Source organism: Vitis vinifera, chromosome 7 (assembly GCF_030704535.1).
Source record: "Vitis vinifera cultivar Pinot Noir 40024 chromosome 7, ASM3070453v1".
NCBI classification, from domain to species: domain Eukaryota; kingdom Viridiplantae; phylum Streptophyta; class Magnoliopsida; order Vitales; family Vitaceae; genus Vitis; species Vitis vinifera.
In genome coordinates, this window is record NC_081811.1 from 19,331,861 (window position 1) to 19,348,127 (window position 16,267).

At 30.8% G+C, this 16,267-nt stretch overlaps 1 protein-coding gene across 1 annotated transcript; it reads left to right on the plus strand.

The window, feature by feature from the left end:
* The first annotated feature begins 11,253 nt into the window (after window positions 1-11,253).
* On the plus strand, window positions 11,254-14,907 carry LOC100246774 (chloroplast envelope quinone oxidoreductase homolog). The gene is made up of 4 exons (XM_002270621.4): window positions 11,254-11,845; window positions 12,393-12,534; window positions 13,470-13,561; window positions 13,930-14,907. Exons 1-4 carry the CDS (start codon window positions 11,780-11,782, stop codon window positions 14,620-14,622), a joined length of 993 nt encoding a protein of 330 aa, XP_002270657.1. The 5' UTR covers window positions 11,254-11,779; the 3' UTR covers window positions 14,623-14,907.
* Window positions 14,908-16,267: the final 1,360 nt, after the last annotated feature.

The following is a 16,267-nucleotide window of genomic DNA, read 5'->3' on the forward strand; positions in this document are numbered from 1 at the left end:
GGGGTGCTATCTCTTTGGAGGTACCTTCCCGATAGGTAACCTGATCCTTGGACCCAAACTTGAGTTTTTCGCAGATAGCTTTCCCAAAAATCAGGAGTCATTTAAGGGGTTTTGTTCTTACTTATTTTCCCCTTTAAAAAATAAATAAAAGTGAGTGGTGGCTCCAAGTTTTTTTTTTGTTTACAAAAATACAATTTTTCCTTAAATCTAAAAAGCAAGTCTCGCCAGTCGAGTGGGAACGCACGTGAAAAATACAGTACCACACCCAATGTGAAAAAGATCAAGCAAAGTGGTATGCCTAAAAAAAAATGCACTCTGACATGATCATGCCTCGATGTAAGATGGTATCTCTAAAGATCCAATCGCCAATGAAAGGGTTATGCCCCAATATAGGGCAATCTTTGAAATGACTAAAGTTCACTGCATGCTCTCACAAGTGTTTGTGTCCTGATCCAATCATCTAAAAAATTTGTCAATACCAATGAGAAGACTATGCTCCCATATAAATACATCAAATCAAATCACCCAATCATATCTCATACTCCAATGTGAAAGGAAAATTTGATCATCTCCGAGGAATGACTATAATCTAAAAATCCATCATTGACTAAAAGAGATATGCCCCTATCTAATGGTCATCTCGAAAATCAACTCCCTAACCAAGAAAGGTATGTCCTAATGCGATGTATCAAGCAAAATGGTTGTATATATGATAAAAACTCTCTGAGGTGGCTATGCCATAATGTAGGGTCATACCACAACTCCTAGTCCATCACAATCAGAATACTCTTTTTCAAATCTTAAATCTCAAATATCGCTCATGTGAGAGCTATCAAAACATAATGCATGATATAATGGCCTAAAGGTGGTCTTGAGACCTAGGACGTAACGTAGGCTAGGGTAATAGGGTAAAAAAAATGAAAGGAAACTAGGCTCAAAATCCCAATGATAAAATCTCATACCCTTGTGTATAAAATGCAACATGTACAAAAAATCTCATAAGTCATGGACCTAAGGTTGTCCAATATGAATATATCGGTGAGGAAGAAATAATCTAAGATGAATATATCAATGATAAAAGAGAAAAAAAAATATTGAATCGTCGATGAGATGCATAAGAATGATGTGTAGAAAATATTGAACATAGAATGTAAATCGATATGAACAAAGAATAATGTAGGCAAGGCAAATGAGATACCATGAGAAAAACAAATAGATTGAAGGAAAATGAATGAACACTAATTTACTCAAATCAAGACATGAAGAACAGTTAAATCATCAACGTATGGACTGATGGAGGAGACAATAATCCAAGGTCACTCGTCTCTCACACATGAAATACATAACAAGATAGGCACAACAAGAGGAGGACGTCTGAAAGCTCATATACAAACTCTCTTAAGCAACTAACTCAAGAAAAACAACTTTCAATGACCAATATATACACTTAATGGAGAATGACACTGTATACATACATAAATACATGAAGTTATTTTTATTTTTTATTTTTTATTTATTTTTTCATTTTTTTTAACCTGCGCATACTCTAAATATCAAGAAATGAGCTCCTTTGAGAATACATAATGAAATGGATGTACTCTCAAATAATGACATATACAAACTCTCTCTAACAAGATGACATTCTCAACTAAGGATCTCTGAACCAATGTCCATGAGATAGGAGTAGAATGGGATGTAACTGTTCTCCATGCATTGAAATGTGAAAAATCATCACTCAAGGCATGGAAAGAAACGTGATAACAAAGACAAAAATGGAACAAAAGATATAAACAATAAGGTATAATGCAAAATGATGCTAGGATGACAAAAAAATAGTAAAGAACATGAGCCAATAAGTCCATGACTTATGACACTCTTGAATAAAGTATATATACATCAGAGGGCCCTTATCCCAGTGTAAAAGACGAGCAAGGTTGTAAGAAAGAAAATGTTATGATGTTCATGTGAGGCTCGAAGGGCTAGCAACGGTTTAGATGTTAATAAAGGTAATAAGATATGAGCTAATCGAAATAAAGGCCACTCATCCTATAACCATGATCTCAAACATCATGCTCTCAAACCCTCAAATAATCAATACTAAATATTGATGTCCATTTAATATAATTGCGTCAACTATCTAGAATCGTGTGTTAGACCCTAATCTAAATGCTTTGTGATAATCTCAAAGATGATCCCCTCAAATCAAAATAGATGATGATCTCATCGAGCACAACTACTCATCACAAGCCAACTCTCATTATGCAAGATTAATCTCTATACTAATGGCAGACTAAGTGACAGTCTCATCAAGTAATCTACCAGTCTTCACATCGTAAGCCACCTAAAGATCATAAGTCATCCCTCGCCATGCAAAATCAACCCCGGACTCAAACTCCTCACACTCTACCTAGTCGGATCAGAGAAGGGATGTGCAAAGCTAGAACAACTAGGAATGGAAAGGTCATATAATGGTGTTAAGGGTGATGTTGTGTAAAGCTCACAATATATGGATGTAGGTTAAAACAAAGCCAAGGTGTGGGAATGAGTAAGGCATTGCTTTGATCATAAGAAGATGGGTCATTGTCTCAAACTTCTTAAGTCAAATCTCTGGTCCTAGGCTAATAGGATCAATATCCTCCATGATGGGTCAGATCTCAAGACCACAAGGAGTAAGCAAATAAATGGCTCAAGTAAAAAAAAACTAACACAACACACAATGCGTGCTCCTATGATGATAATCAAAATTTGGATGTATGATAGAGGCTCTAAAGTCATAAAGGTGCCCACTATGAGATGACTACAAATGTGGCTAAAAAATTTCTATTAGTGATCCAGAAAATGCATGAAGTGTGAAAAACAACATTGTCATGAGATCGATACTCCATCTATAACAAAATATTCCTGATTCACTTTCAACCTAAGCTCCATAAAGAAAAACGACAAGGTGATAAAGGCTAACCTCTCAAAAATGGTGTGAATGTGAAAACAAGTCTTTCACCTTTCTGTAATGAAAATAATAAGCATCGGGTTAAGAATATAATCAAGTAAATCAATAAAAAAAAGAATGAGGTACCAATCCCATGATAGGTGAAGAATGTAGTAGGGTGAGCATGATCAATGAGCACATCCTAAAATGTTAAGTAGGAAGTGACAACAAACCGAAATAATGCTAACTCAAGAAAGGAAAATTGTCTAAAGCCCTAGGGAGAAAGTGTGTTAGACTCAACGAGTGAAAAGAAGAAACCAAAACCATAAAACAAGGGATGGTCCAACTGATACTCAAACTTGCACTAATCTCTAAGCATTCTCAACTAGAGACAAAAATAAGGAATATTGGATCTGGATTGTGACTAAAGCGGTCCCGAAGGCCCTTAGATGCACCCACGTGTAGGGAAGAAATCCTAATCAAAAGATCTACGGTTCAACCTACAAGATCAAGGTGACTCTAGAAATAATAAGGTATACTTTAAAAGATCCCTTGCACACCTCCAAAAAGACAAGGTGCTTTCATGCAAGGTGGTCATCACCTCCACACATGCACTATCTCGCATCCTAGGGGGTTTCCTAACGGTGAAGGCTCTCACATTTCTCATCACTCAGTGGTAATCTAAGGTGCTTAGTGAATGGTGTGGGTACATATGAAAATCCTATCAACTTAAGCGGAAAAAAAACACACTGGTCATACAAATATCTTGAAATCTAGCTTTATGCTATGTAAGTCTTCAAAGATCGGACTCTAATCAACATCAATTTATCGGCTTTCTCCAAAATGCTCCCAAACATAGATATAGCCCATCATTAAACCCTACTCCAAATCACTAGCTTGGTCGAAGAACAAACATAGCAACAAGTCTCATATCAAATACGAGATCAATGGAAACAAGGTTGACCGAGACTAGGGAATTGGAGGTAAGAGAATAGATGTGTGACCCACACAAACAAGCAACACATGCATCACATAGAAGAAGAGCAATTATGCACCAAACAGTCATGCAAAGAACATGTATATCACTCATATCTACACACAAGCTAGGCAAGAAATAAGATAAAGAAGATAGGTATATAACAAGAAAAAACATGTTGAGAAAAATAAGATAATATACAATAGAGAGAATCAATCACTCCAATATAAATGAGATATACAAAAATGAAAATACATGTTAAGGAAAATAAGATAATCATACAACAAGAAGAGTCACTATGCAAAAGTAGGTAAGAGAATCAATTGATATAATCAACATGTGGATATCTCTAATGAACAATAATAACCAAACATGCATCACATATAAACATATCAAAGCTCTTAACGTGTAATCAACACTCAATCATACCAAAGCACAGAGAAAGGGGTATTCATTGATCAACCAATCAAACACCACATTTTCCTTAACTCAAATTCAAGTTTGACCCTCTAAAATATCCTCGATGGAGTCGCCATTTTGTGGACCCGCATTTTTCTCGTGTGTCCCCATTCAAATGGAGAGACTTGTTTTTCATTAATTTGTGAAAAATTGATTTTTTTTATTTAAAAAAAAAAACTTGGAGTCACCACTTATTTTTGTTTTATTTTTTTTAAAGGGAAAACAAAGTAAAAAAGAAAACATTGTGTGACTCCTTATTTTGAAAAAGACATGTTTGCAAAAACCAAGTCTGAATTCGGGGATTAGGTTTCCTATCGAGAAGGTATGGTGGTGAGTTGTAGCACCCTTTTAAATCCGTATACCTACGGTCTTTACTAAACGAATTAAGGGAATTGTGATAATTAATTAATTAATCATGGGTATTAAGATTAAAGGAATAAAACAATTTACACAAAGATGAGGATAAAATCTAATTACAAGAATGCACAAAATAAATGACAAGAGTATTATGCAAAATGCTTTATTGAAATGATGATAATAATAATAATAATAATAATAATTTCAAAAAATAATAATAATTTTCAAGAAATTTCAAAGGATTTTATTAAAAGAAATTGAATTAATGATTTAAATTTGTTTATTTAAAAAAAAAGAGTCAATTTATTTCAACAAATGACTTGATTCAATTTTAATTGTATTCAATTTTCAAAAAAGTTATTTACACTTATTTTATCAAAAGAATTTAATACAAAATTTCAATTAGGCAATAAAAATGATTTTTACTTTCTTTTACTAGAAAATAATGTGTTTTTACAACTTTATTTAAAAAAAAAAGTGATTTATACAAATTTTATTTAAAAATATAACTTTATTTGCAAAAGAATTTTTAATTAAAAAAAGAGTTTTATAACTCTATTTACAAAAATGTTAAAATTCAATCCAATTTTATTAATAAAATGATTTCTACAACTTTAATTTGAAAAAAAAAAAAATATAACTCTCATCCTATTTTCATTAAAAAAAAAAAAAGATTTAAATCCTCTATTTCTAAATTACTTTTAATCCCATATTAATTAAGGAAAAATAATTTATTTTAAAAAAATTGGACAATTTTATTAAAAATTAATTTTTGGGACAACTTTATTTACAAAACAATTTTTTGACAATTATTATTAAAAACATTTTTTTTTAAAATTTTATTGAAAACAATTTTCTAAATTTTCCTAAAAACACTTTTCTGAATTTTTACTAAGAAAACTTATTTTTGTTAAAAAGAATATTTTCTGAACTATTATTTCATTAAGACATATTTACTGAATTTTTCCTCTTATTCAAACAAAATTTATGGTTTGTTCGATATTGAATTCTATACACAATGAGTAAATATATACAAACAAATATTTACAAAAACTAATAAAAATAAAATCAAATAGTAGCAGGAAATAAAGCATGTACCCAAATAAACTTATAGCAAGCTCAATGTTTTCCTATAGTTTTTCGAGTATCACTTTCTTCCATAAAATTTCATGCTCCACGTGTCATAAATTGGTACTTAGCCAACAAAATTGCAGAATGGGTTTATGCAAAAACAAAAATAGTCCAAATGTAAATATAAAAAAATGTACAAAATCCAAAACAAATATTCAAGCTCAAATTCAAACTTCAAATTAGTACAATGAAATTCACCAATAAAAATGGACCTAAATTGATTAATAAAACCACATAGAAATGTCCCTTATGCTATATGCCTAGTTCAAAATCTCCAAACTAATTACCAAAATACGAGCACATTTAATTAAGCCCAAATATGTCAAAACAAAATAAACCCAATTAGGCCTAAATTTAATATGTTATAATCCAAGCCTAATTTAATAGACAAATCCAAATCCAAAATCCAATTATCACTAAATCCAAATAAAACATAAATTAACAAACCCAGATTAAAGACCCAAATCAAAATACAAGGTTTAAAATATACCCAACCTATCCAAACTTAACCCAAAGCTTACAAACAATATCCCAATCAAGTAAATGCAAACGCAAAAATAGTAGAAATTAGCCTAAACAAACAATCTCAGTAATCAATAATAAATTACTATAAAAATTAAATAGAAATAATAATAAAAATAAAATAAGAAATAAACTTACCTAAATTGGAAGAAAATGGTAAAATGTGAGATGGGTGGAAGGGGGATCACCGGAGTGGCGTCGTCGGTGCTATAGGCGGTGACAAGCTTTGATGGCTTTATGGGCGAGGTAAGAAATGGGTATGAGGGGAAGAGGAAAGGAAGAAAAAAAGAAAAAAAAAATGGAGAGGTCATGTGGGTATGAGGTGTGGTGTGGCAGTGTGTGGGAAAGGAGAAACAAAAGATGGAAAAAAAATCCCCTTGGGAAGGAAAATAAGTGGCTAGCTTAAAGAAGAAAATAAAAATAAAAAGAAAAAAGAAAAATGGGGGGGAAAATGAGAAGAGGCTAGTGGTCTTGGGAATGGGCGGTATGAGAGGAGAGAGAAAAATGGAGAGTGGATAAGTAGGTGAGATAAAAAAGAAAAAAAAAGAGTAAAATAATACAAAATAAAATAGAATAATAAGAATTAAGATTTAAATGGTATAAATTGGCAAAAAAAAAGTGTAATCGAATTTGAAATCTAAGGATAAAATTGGGCTCAAAATCAATGTAAAAATAAAATTAGAACAAATTTTGGGGTATGCAAGTTGGTTTGGTCATTTTATTTAAAAACAATGATTTTTTTTTTTCAAAAAAAAAAATTATTTTTAAAATTTATATTATTATTTGGTTGTTGTTCTCTAAAAACATATTTTAAACACAAAGTGAAATAATGAACAGTTTTAAAAGAATAAATAGAAATGATCTTCATCGATTTCAAAAAGGCAAAAAGAAAATATAGAGAAATAATAAAAAGGGTTCCAATAATTTTTAAAAATAATTTGAAACTTAAATAACGATTCAATAAATACTAAAATTTTATGGAAAAAAATTGGTTTATTCATTTGCATAAAATATATTTTTTCCAAATTTTTATTAAGAAGTAAATTTTAAGACTTTGTATTGAATTTATTATTGAATTTAATAAAATTTAAAAATAATTTGAAACTCAAAAAATATATATAATCACTATAAAATATAATAGACAAAAACTAATATATTATGAGTTATGACTTTACGGTTTCTCATATGCATACAACTATATTATTTGACTTTTTTAACTAAGTAAATGGATTTTAAATTAAATGAGATATAATTAATGCTTTAAATTCTTTAATAAATATTTTAATTTTTAATAATAATTGGAATTTAAAAAAAAAAAATTGATTAATTAATTACGGAGTCAAAAAAAAATTTTAGAATACTTTTCATAATTGAGTACTAAATGTGTGTATCAAATTTAATTCTAGGAATTACTTTTAGTGTAAAAAGTGTTTTTGAAAAAAAATTAAGTGTTTGGTAAAATTTTAAAAATATGAAAAAATAACTTATAGTGTTTTTTTAGAAAAACACATGTTTTTACTTGAAGTGTTTTTCATGAAAGTGTTTTTTATGAAAATGTTTTTATTTGAAAGTGTTTTTAGGAAAATTATCGTGTTTCTGCCAAAAAAAAAAAAAATACTATAATTGATTTTTCTTGTATTTTACTATTTTTACTTATTCAATATTCTCACACAAAATGTTACAAATTAATTTGCACAAATCATACAAAGAGGAAAAAATATATTGATTATTACTCAAAAAGAGCATATTTTAGATAATAATTCTCATGAGTTTCACATCTTTTAAATAGTAATTATGCCTAAAATACTCAATTAACATGTTGTTGCCCTTGCAAGAGTTACTAACAAGTTTTATGAAGTTTTGGAGTCATTTCAAGGTATGATTTTGATAAATTGAGTGGCAAAAGAGAAATGGAATTGAGGAGGGCAAATAATGTGGATGATGAAGAAAAATCAATGCACTTGGGTCGGGATTTGGAGGCAATTGAAGTGGAATCAAAATAAGGAAATGGAAGAAATGACAAACGAAAACTTAAAAATCAAATATTTCCATTTCGCATGACTATGCAAAATTGACCAAAAGTTGGAATTGTGTTGCAAACAAAGGAGAATTGCCAAGCTGATTTCACAGTCATGCAAAATGGTCTAGGAGGCTGTAATTGCTATTGTTGAATTCTTGATTTCGCGTAACCATGCAAAATTGGTTAAGCTCGTGCAAAATGGTCATTTTGTTGTTAAACTCAAGATTGCTTGATGAAAAAGCTTCCGAAAGACCTCTTAGATGATGCCAATTGTCCACTTGACCTTGGCCCATATATAGAAACTTGAATTTCTCATGTGAGAAGCTTTTGGACACTTCTAATTATAGAATTTTCTAGATTCTTTCTCTTAATAGAATTCTTTATTTTCTTTCATATTCCTTCATTTTCTCACTTGCCAAACATGCCTTGTGAAACCAAATCTCCAAGCATGAGTGGCTAAATCTCGTTTTTCTTGGAAGAATGAGGATCTAAAGGCAAGATCTAGGGTGATTAGAGAAATGAGCTTTAATTGCAAAGGTAATTTGATCCAATTGATTTATTAATTGAATTTTGAGGATTTTTCTCTTCAAATTGTCTTTGATGACTACTATAATGCAAACTAAGTAGATTCATTAAATTCTTAAAGCTAGATTTGATCAGATTGAATAGTTGCATTGTGTGAATCATTGGAAGATAATTTAAGATGAATTGAATATATGGTTTGAATTGATTTTTTGGATTAAATAACCTAATTTGAAGAGAAATTAGATCTAAACCTAAAGCTAAATCAAAAATCAATTTAGATGATAATTTAGATTTTCAATCTAACTTGATGAAAAATAGATCTCAACATCTATTCACCAGAGATTGTTTTCTAGAAAATCCTAACTTAGAGAGTTTTTTTTCTTATTAATTTCCTTTTATTTTACATCTTATTATTCCTCTCAATTTGAAATCATTGTTATTTTGAACTTTTATGATGAATTGTCAAATCAATTTCATTTAATCACAATCATTTCTTTTCCTCCCATTTAAGCCTTAATTTTCAAGAATAATCCATCCCAGTGGATGGCACCTAAGACCGCTATACTACTGTAGCTTTTGCTAAAAAACCTTTTTGATCGAGCAAGAGTTACCTTAGTATAGTTAAATTAGGTTATAAATTTTGTTTTGATCTAATAAATGACGAAAAACCAATCAATCATATATTTTCATAATTCAAGATGTTTTATGAATTCATAAATAAATTTATTTACAAATAAGATAAAATTGTTTTCAAAGAGCACAATAAATAAATAAGTATTTAAATAATTAAATTTGATTAATTATTACCTTAGCCAATTTGTTCCTTCTAAAAAAATCAATTTCAATTTCACCAAATAAATAAGATTTAGAGGGTGTTTGGTAAAAATTAATACTTATCACCTAATGACTTAAGTTAACTTTAAATTAAATCATTCAAAAGTTGTTAACTTAATCTTATTACTTAATTTTTACTTTAAATATCAAGATTACTTGATAAAACTGACTTAAAACATCACCAAATTCATATATTTACCATCATTAATGTAAATTAATATTTATTTTTATTAATCTTAAAAATAAATTTGTTTATTAAATATCTGTATTTAAAATATTGTGATTATATAAGATAACTACAAAATATTTATAACAAAAAATGAGTCTTGTGGAGTCTTGGTGGTAAAATATACTCCCATTAGTGTGGACAAATGTAATAAAAAAGATTTAAAATTAAGAATAAGTTAATTATTTTGATTTCATAATTAAAATTATTTTTAACTTTAACATTAATTTATTTTATCGAATATATATAACAACTTAAATTAAGTTATTAAGTCATATTAAGTTGATTTACCAAATACCCTCTTAGTTTTAAAAAATATTTTCTAGAACAGATTATTTTATGGAACCGTGATTCACTTAGAATTTTCACAAACACAACTTGTGATTATGCAACAATCTAAATATCTAAATGTAAAGCAATCGTATATCAATCTAAATTTAGATACAATCTTATAACCATACAAAAATTTAATAATCATACCCATTTGACCAAAGATAAAGAAAATTTTATTTTTAAATGAATCAAAATATTGTTCGAATATATAAATAAATTTATGTACACTAAATAAAATTAGATTACACATAAATTTTAAATTAGATTACAATCCTAATATTTTAGATTTCAAATTTTAAATTCATCCATCCATTTTATTAACAATTCATTCAATGGTGAATTTCAAAGTAAAATAAATCAAGAAATAGAAAATAAAAAAAGTAAAATATGAAAAATAATATAGAAGAGAAGAGACTAAAATATGTTAGTTGTAATTCTATGAAAATATTTGTCGTCCTTCTTGATTTGTTTTATTTGAAATTTCTTGGTTGTTGTCATTTTCCTCTTTGAACTTTCTTTAGATCATGTTTGACACCCATTTTCGAAAATAGTTCAGACCAATTTTTTAAAATTGTTCCATGATGTTTTATAAAATAAAAATTATTTGGGGACGTATTTTTAACCTGTTTTTAATATTTTAAAATATGTTTTAAACATTATTTTTATTTTTAGCACTTTATTTTTATTCATTTTGCATGTTTGTATGATTATTTTTTAAAACAATGTTTAAAAAATAAATAAAAATAATTGAAAACTATTAAAAAATATTCTCTTAAAATATTATATTTTTGTTTTTAAGAATAGGAAAGCAAAAATAATTTTTTGGTTATGACACGTATTTTCTTTTATTTTTCTTCTAAAGAACCAAAAACAGTTGTATAAAATACTGGCCAAACATGCCCTAGTATTTCTTTTTCCTCCCTCTCCAATGTATTTTTCTCTTATCGCAAACATTTCTCCACCACACGGCGTCTACACCCCAAAGTCCAAGGTCCCTCTCAAACAATCTCCTTTTTGTCCGGAAAACTGCCACTTGAATGAAAAATCTAAGCCCTCACAAGATTCTCGTCCCGCAGTCGAAGAAGACTCTCTCTTTTGTACTCGATCTCCCGCTTTCCTTGACGAATCCCATTGAAAATTCAAGCACGTCTTTCCTTTTCTTCACTTGCCTTAATTTTCCTTTGGTTTCTTATAAATCTAACGCTTCATATTTTCTTCACCTCCAATTTCCCTTTCTAAAATTCAAACAGTCCCTTTCACTTTTTTCAACGGTCTTCATTTTGAGTTCAAACTCTGGATGGCTGTTAAGCTTCAGCATATATATGGCAGTTTGTGGCAGCGTATCCTCCACACAGCACCGCGCACATCACGTGGCCCACACTCTTTCTTGACAACAGCCTCTTTGCTTTCGTCTTCCACTGTCTCTTTGCTGTCTTTCTTCTTTCACCGTCTCTCTATTTCCCTCCAGATATGGCTACCAAGCTCATGCAAGCCGTTCAGTACAGTAGCTTTGGCAAAGGAGCTGCTGGGTTGGAGGTACTTTTTTTCTAATTCCCTCTTTTGGCAAGCTCATGTGGAGGTTTTTTTAATTTCCTTGCGAAAATTTGTATTTCCTTTTAGTTATGTTTGGATCCGGAAAATATCAAGAATAAAGAAAATACTAAAAAAAATTATTTTTTTGTATTTGATTGTAATACAAAAAACATTAAAATAAAAATATATATATATATATCTCAAAATTATCATTAAGTAAAATGAATTTAAAATAACATATAAAAATAATTTATTGATTTTAAATCTATTTTATATTTTTCTTCATTTTTTCTCCTTTCACTTTTTCATTTTATTTTTTTCTCTCACATTTTCTCTCAAATTTTCGAAAACCAAACATAACATGTAAGAATATCTTATGCTTATGTTGCAATTAGCTATTTGAATCAATAGGTCTTCAAATCATTAATTTGAGAAAGGAAAAGAAAATTGTTGCTATAACCTTTCAAAGATGTCCTAATTGCCTCCTAATGCTGTTTAAGGCAATCTCAAGTTGCCTTGGAAGCTAATACTTGTATTTCTATGAGTGCAGCATGCTGAAGTTCCAATTCCAGCTCCAGCTAAAGATGAGGTTTTGCTGAAATTGGAAGCAGCAAGCATAAATCCACTGGATTGGAAAATTCGGAAAGGGATATGGCGTCCTGTTGTTCCCCGCAAACTCCCTCATATACCAGGTAGTTCACTGGCAGCTATGCTTCCGGTTTAAATTGCTCCCTCCAAGTAATGCTAAGAGTAGAATCACTTTCTAATTTTGGTTTCTTACTTTCTAATTTTTATAAATAAATAAATAATCTTCTCTGCAGATTGTACTTATTTAATGATGACTCCCATTAATTCCTCCTTATTGAAGTTGAAGTTTCCTCCGTGAGACTTAGAGTACGTTGGAGAGTGATTTTAGAAAGTGTTTTTAATATTTTTAACACTTGAATGATAAATTTTTTTAAATATTAGAAATATTAAAAGCGTTTGATAGAATCATTACCGAACATGCTCTTACTTGCCAATCTAATTGCAACTGTTAGATATAAATTAAAGAAATAGGAGAACAATGTGATTAGCTGGCACGGGAATTTCCATTGATATTCCTAGTGTAAATGTATTCTGTCAAAAATCAGAAGACTATGTGTGGGGAAAATAACAAAGGGTTGGCTTTGTTCAAATGTTAAAGAAAACTGTTAGAGTTTGGTGACCTTAATTATTTCAAGTCTATGGTGCCACATATATGGTAAAACTATAATTATGAAAATTTTTTAGGGGTTTGTGGTGGTAGTAGAGGCATCAGTCCAATAGAATTATAATGTATAGTTTTAGGATTATAATGATTATGCTTCTACTATAACCGTTCACATCTCTCTCCTCTTGTATCAATCTTTTGATATAGTGGATTTCTTTCTCTGTTTTGTAGGGGTTTTTCACATAATATGTGTGTTTTTATTGTGGTTTTTTTTTTATTACCTATTCTCATTATTGTGTAACAGAAACCAATAGAGAGCCCACTTTGTATCAGTTTCATCTGGTACGTTGTGTAGTTGCCTCGTACTGATTGGCCGTTTTGTTTAGCAATTTATGTTGTAATTCTAGCTTATTATTATTTTCCTTGTTGTAACAGTTACTGATGTGGCCGGAGAGGTCGTGGAGGTTGGAGCAGGAGTCAAGGAGTTCAAAGCTGGTGACAAAGTTGTTTCTATACTTAGCCATGTTGTAAGTAACAGCCTGATTCTCTCCCAGTTCTGATTGCCTTTGTATGATCTCCTCATCTTTTGCCAAGTGATATCTGCCTTATCATAGTAAGAAATTGGTAATGTGATCTTTCACTTTTGTTTCTACCCATATACGAGATATGTCATAGATTGTATACCTAGGCTCTGGTCCATGCAGATAACTAGCATAAAAATATTTTAGTCAGCTGGACAATCCAAGATGCCCTTGATTCTTTTTCTCCGTTAAAAGAAAATGGTACTTTCCCCATGACCAACAAGAGATAATCCATCAATTAGGAGCCTGTGGTCCATTTTTTTATATTTTTTTTTTCTGTTTACAAATCTTGAATCTCGCGGTATTGATGACAGTATGGAGGTGGACTAGCAGAGTTTGCTGTGGCTAAAGAGAACTTAACAGTCTCAAGGCCTCCTCAAGTGTCAGCAGCTGAAGGCGCGGGATTACCCCTTGCGGGTCTTACAGCTCTCCAGGCCCTCACCCAGGTGGTAGGCATCAACATCGACGGAAGTGGTCCAAAGAAAAGCATCTTAATCACAGCTGCCTCAGGTGGGGTCGGTCACTATGCTGTTCAACTCGCAAAGCTGGGAAACACACACGTTACAGCCACCTGTGGAACACGAAACATTGATTTAGTCAAGAGCTTAGGGGCTGACGAGGTTCTGGACTACACTACCCCAGATGGTGCAGCCCTCAGGAGCCCATCAGGCCAGACATACGATGCTGTGGTCGACTGTGGAACAGGCAATATTCCCTGGTCCACCTTCGAGCCAAACTTGAGCACAAATGGGAAGGTTGTAAGTCTCACTCCCAACGTCAGTGCCATGCTAACTTTTGCTCTGAAGAAACTCACTTTCTCTAAGAAGCAGCTGGTGCCAATGTTTGCCTCTATCAAGAAGGAGAAAGTGAATTTTCTTGTTGGGTTGGTGAAGGAAGGGAAGCTTAAGACAGTGATCGACTCCAAACATCCTCTGAGCAAGGCTGAAGATGCTTGGGCTAAGAGCATCGATGGCCATGCCACAGGGAAGATCATTGTCGAGCCTTAAGCGTGATTATATACCAACTCTTATGTGCTTAATGAAAAAGGTGTAATGTAGTGTGCGATGGTTAGGTAATGGTTATTTGCATTAGAACAAGGTATTTGATGATGTTTGTTTCTGCCTCACACTCAGTAGACTGGTTATTGTAGATGTATGGGCCTTTTATTCATATTCATCTTGTATAAGCTTTTATCAAGATACCATCATGGCCCTTTTTTTCCCTTGTTTTTATTCTGTGGGATGCTGCTTTTGGTAATGAAGTTTTTCCAAGGAAATTTTCTCCGAGAAAAATATTACAATTTTGGTAGGTTTGGTTCATAGGAATAAGAATAAAAGTAAATCATTATACCATATAAATAGAGAGATTAAAATTCTGTTAAGGGGTGGTTATGGTTTTCATAAGAATTAATTAATAATTTTTTTATTGATATTTCTCATTTCCCAAAAAAAAATCCAAATACAATAATGCATGGAAAATGGAATGAATTTTTTATTTTCATTCTCTATTCAGGCTTTAAAACATACCTTCATATGCAGAGGGATTTGACACAAAAGAAGCCTTGAAAGAAGAAAAAATATCTAAAAAAATGTTTACCAAGACATGAATGAACAAATAAAATTTGTTTGGGTTTTATTAGAGTCCAATCTTAATGTTACTATTGTTGTGGGCAAAACCTTCCACCTTTCAACATAAAGTAGTACACAGTTTGATGACCTTGATGACAGGTGAACCAAAGAACCATTGAATGGTGAAATAAAAATTAATAGAGGCATTGTGACAAAAATTGTCAATTGTGAAACCAAAGTTTGGTTAATCTTAGTTTTGATAATAGAAAAACAAGATTTGAAACTAATGTTTGATCTTGAGTATGATTAAAATCAAGTCAAAGGAAAATAAAGAAGAAGAAGACTTCAAAGATAAGAGCTTTTAAGATTATGTCTAGATCTCTTTATAAGGTGCACTAGGAGCATGCATCTTATTTTTATTCATGTACCTAAAATCATCAAAGAGTTGAATTGCTTTCAAATATTTTATATTTGGATGATTTCATGCTTTTAATTAAAACCTTAAGTCAATTCTTTTTTAACTTAATTAAAAGATTTTAAAAGGGATTGCACAAGTTGTTGGAGGTTCTAAACCTCAAACTGGATTTTTAAACACTTCACAGTGTAATCGATTGAGGGGATTAGGAACTAGTTGAATTGGTTTGGCTTGATAAATCAAGGTACATTTGCAATTTTTTCTCTCTTCCAATAGTTATGTTGATGTTAATTGAGCTTTTAACTCATCTGATGAGGTTCAATCAAGGACTAGTTAAATCAATTTTTCAATCGATCAAGTACCTAGACCCCAATGATCACTTACAAGAAGCATTAATTACTAATGATTAGTGAACTAATCAAACCAATGCTCAACCGATCGACCCCCAAATAGTGTCTAATGGTTAGTTTGGGCTTCCTCTCCTATGAAAAGGCTCCAAACTTCATTATTTTAGTGTGCATGAGTTCTAAATCTTTTATGAACATCATTTGAGGCTAGTGTGAGTGTTTTGAGTGCAATTTATTTCTAAACTTCCATATCATTAGTGCACCTCATACATTCTTCTAACGAAGTAAGACACATTTTTAAGTAATTTCCATGCTATGCTAG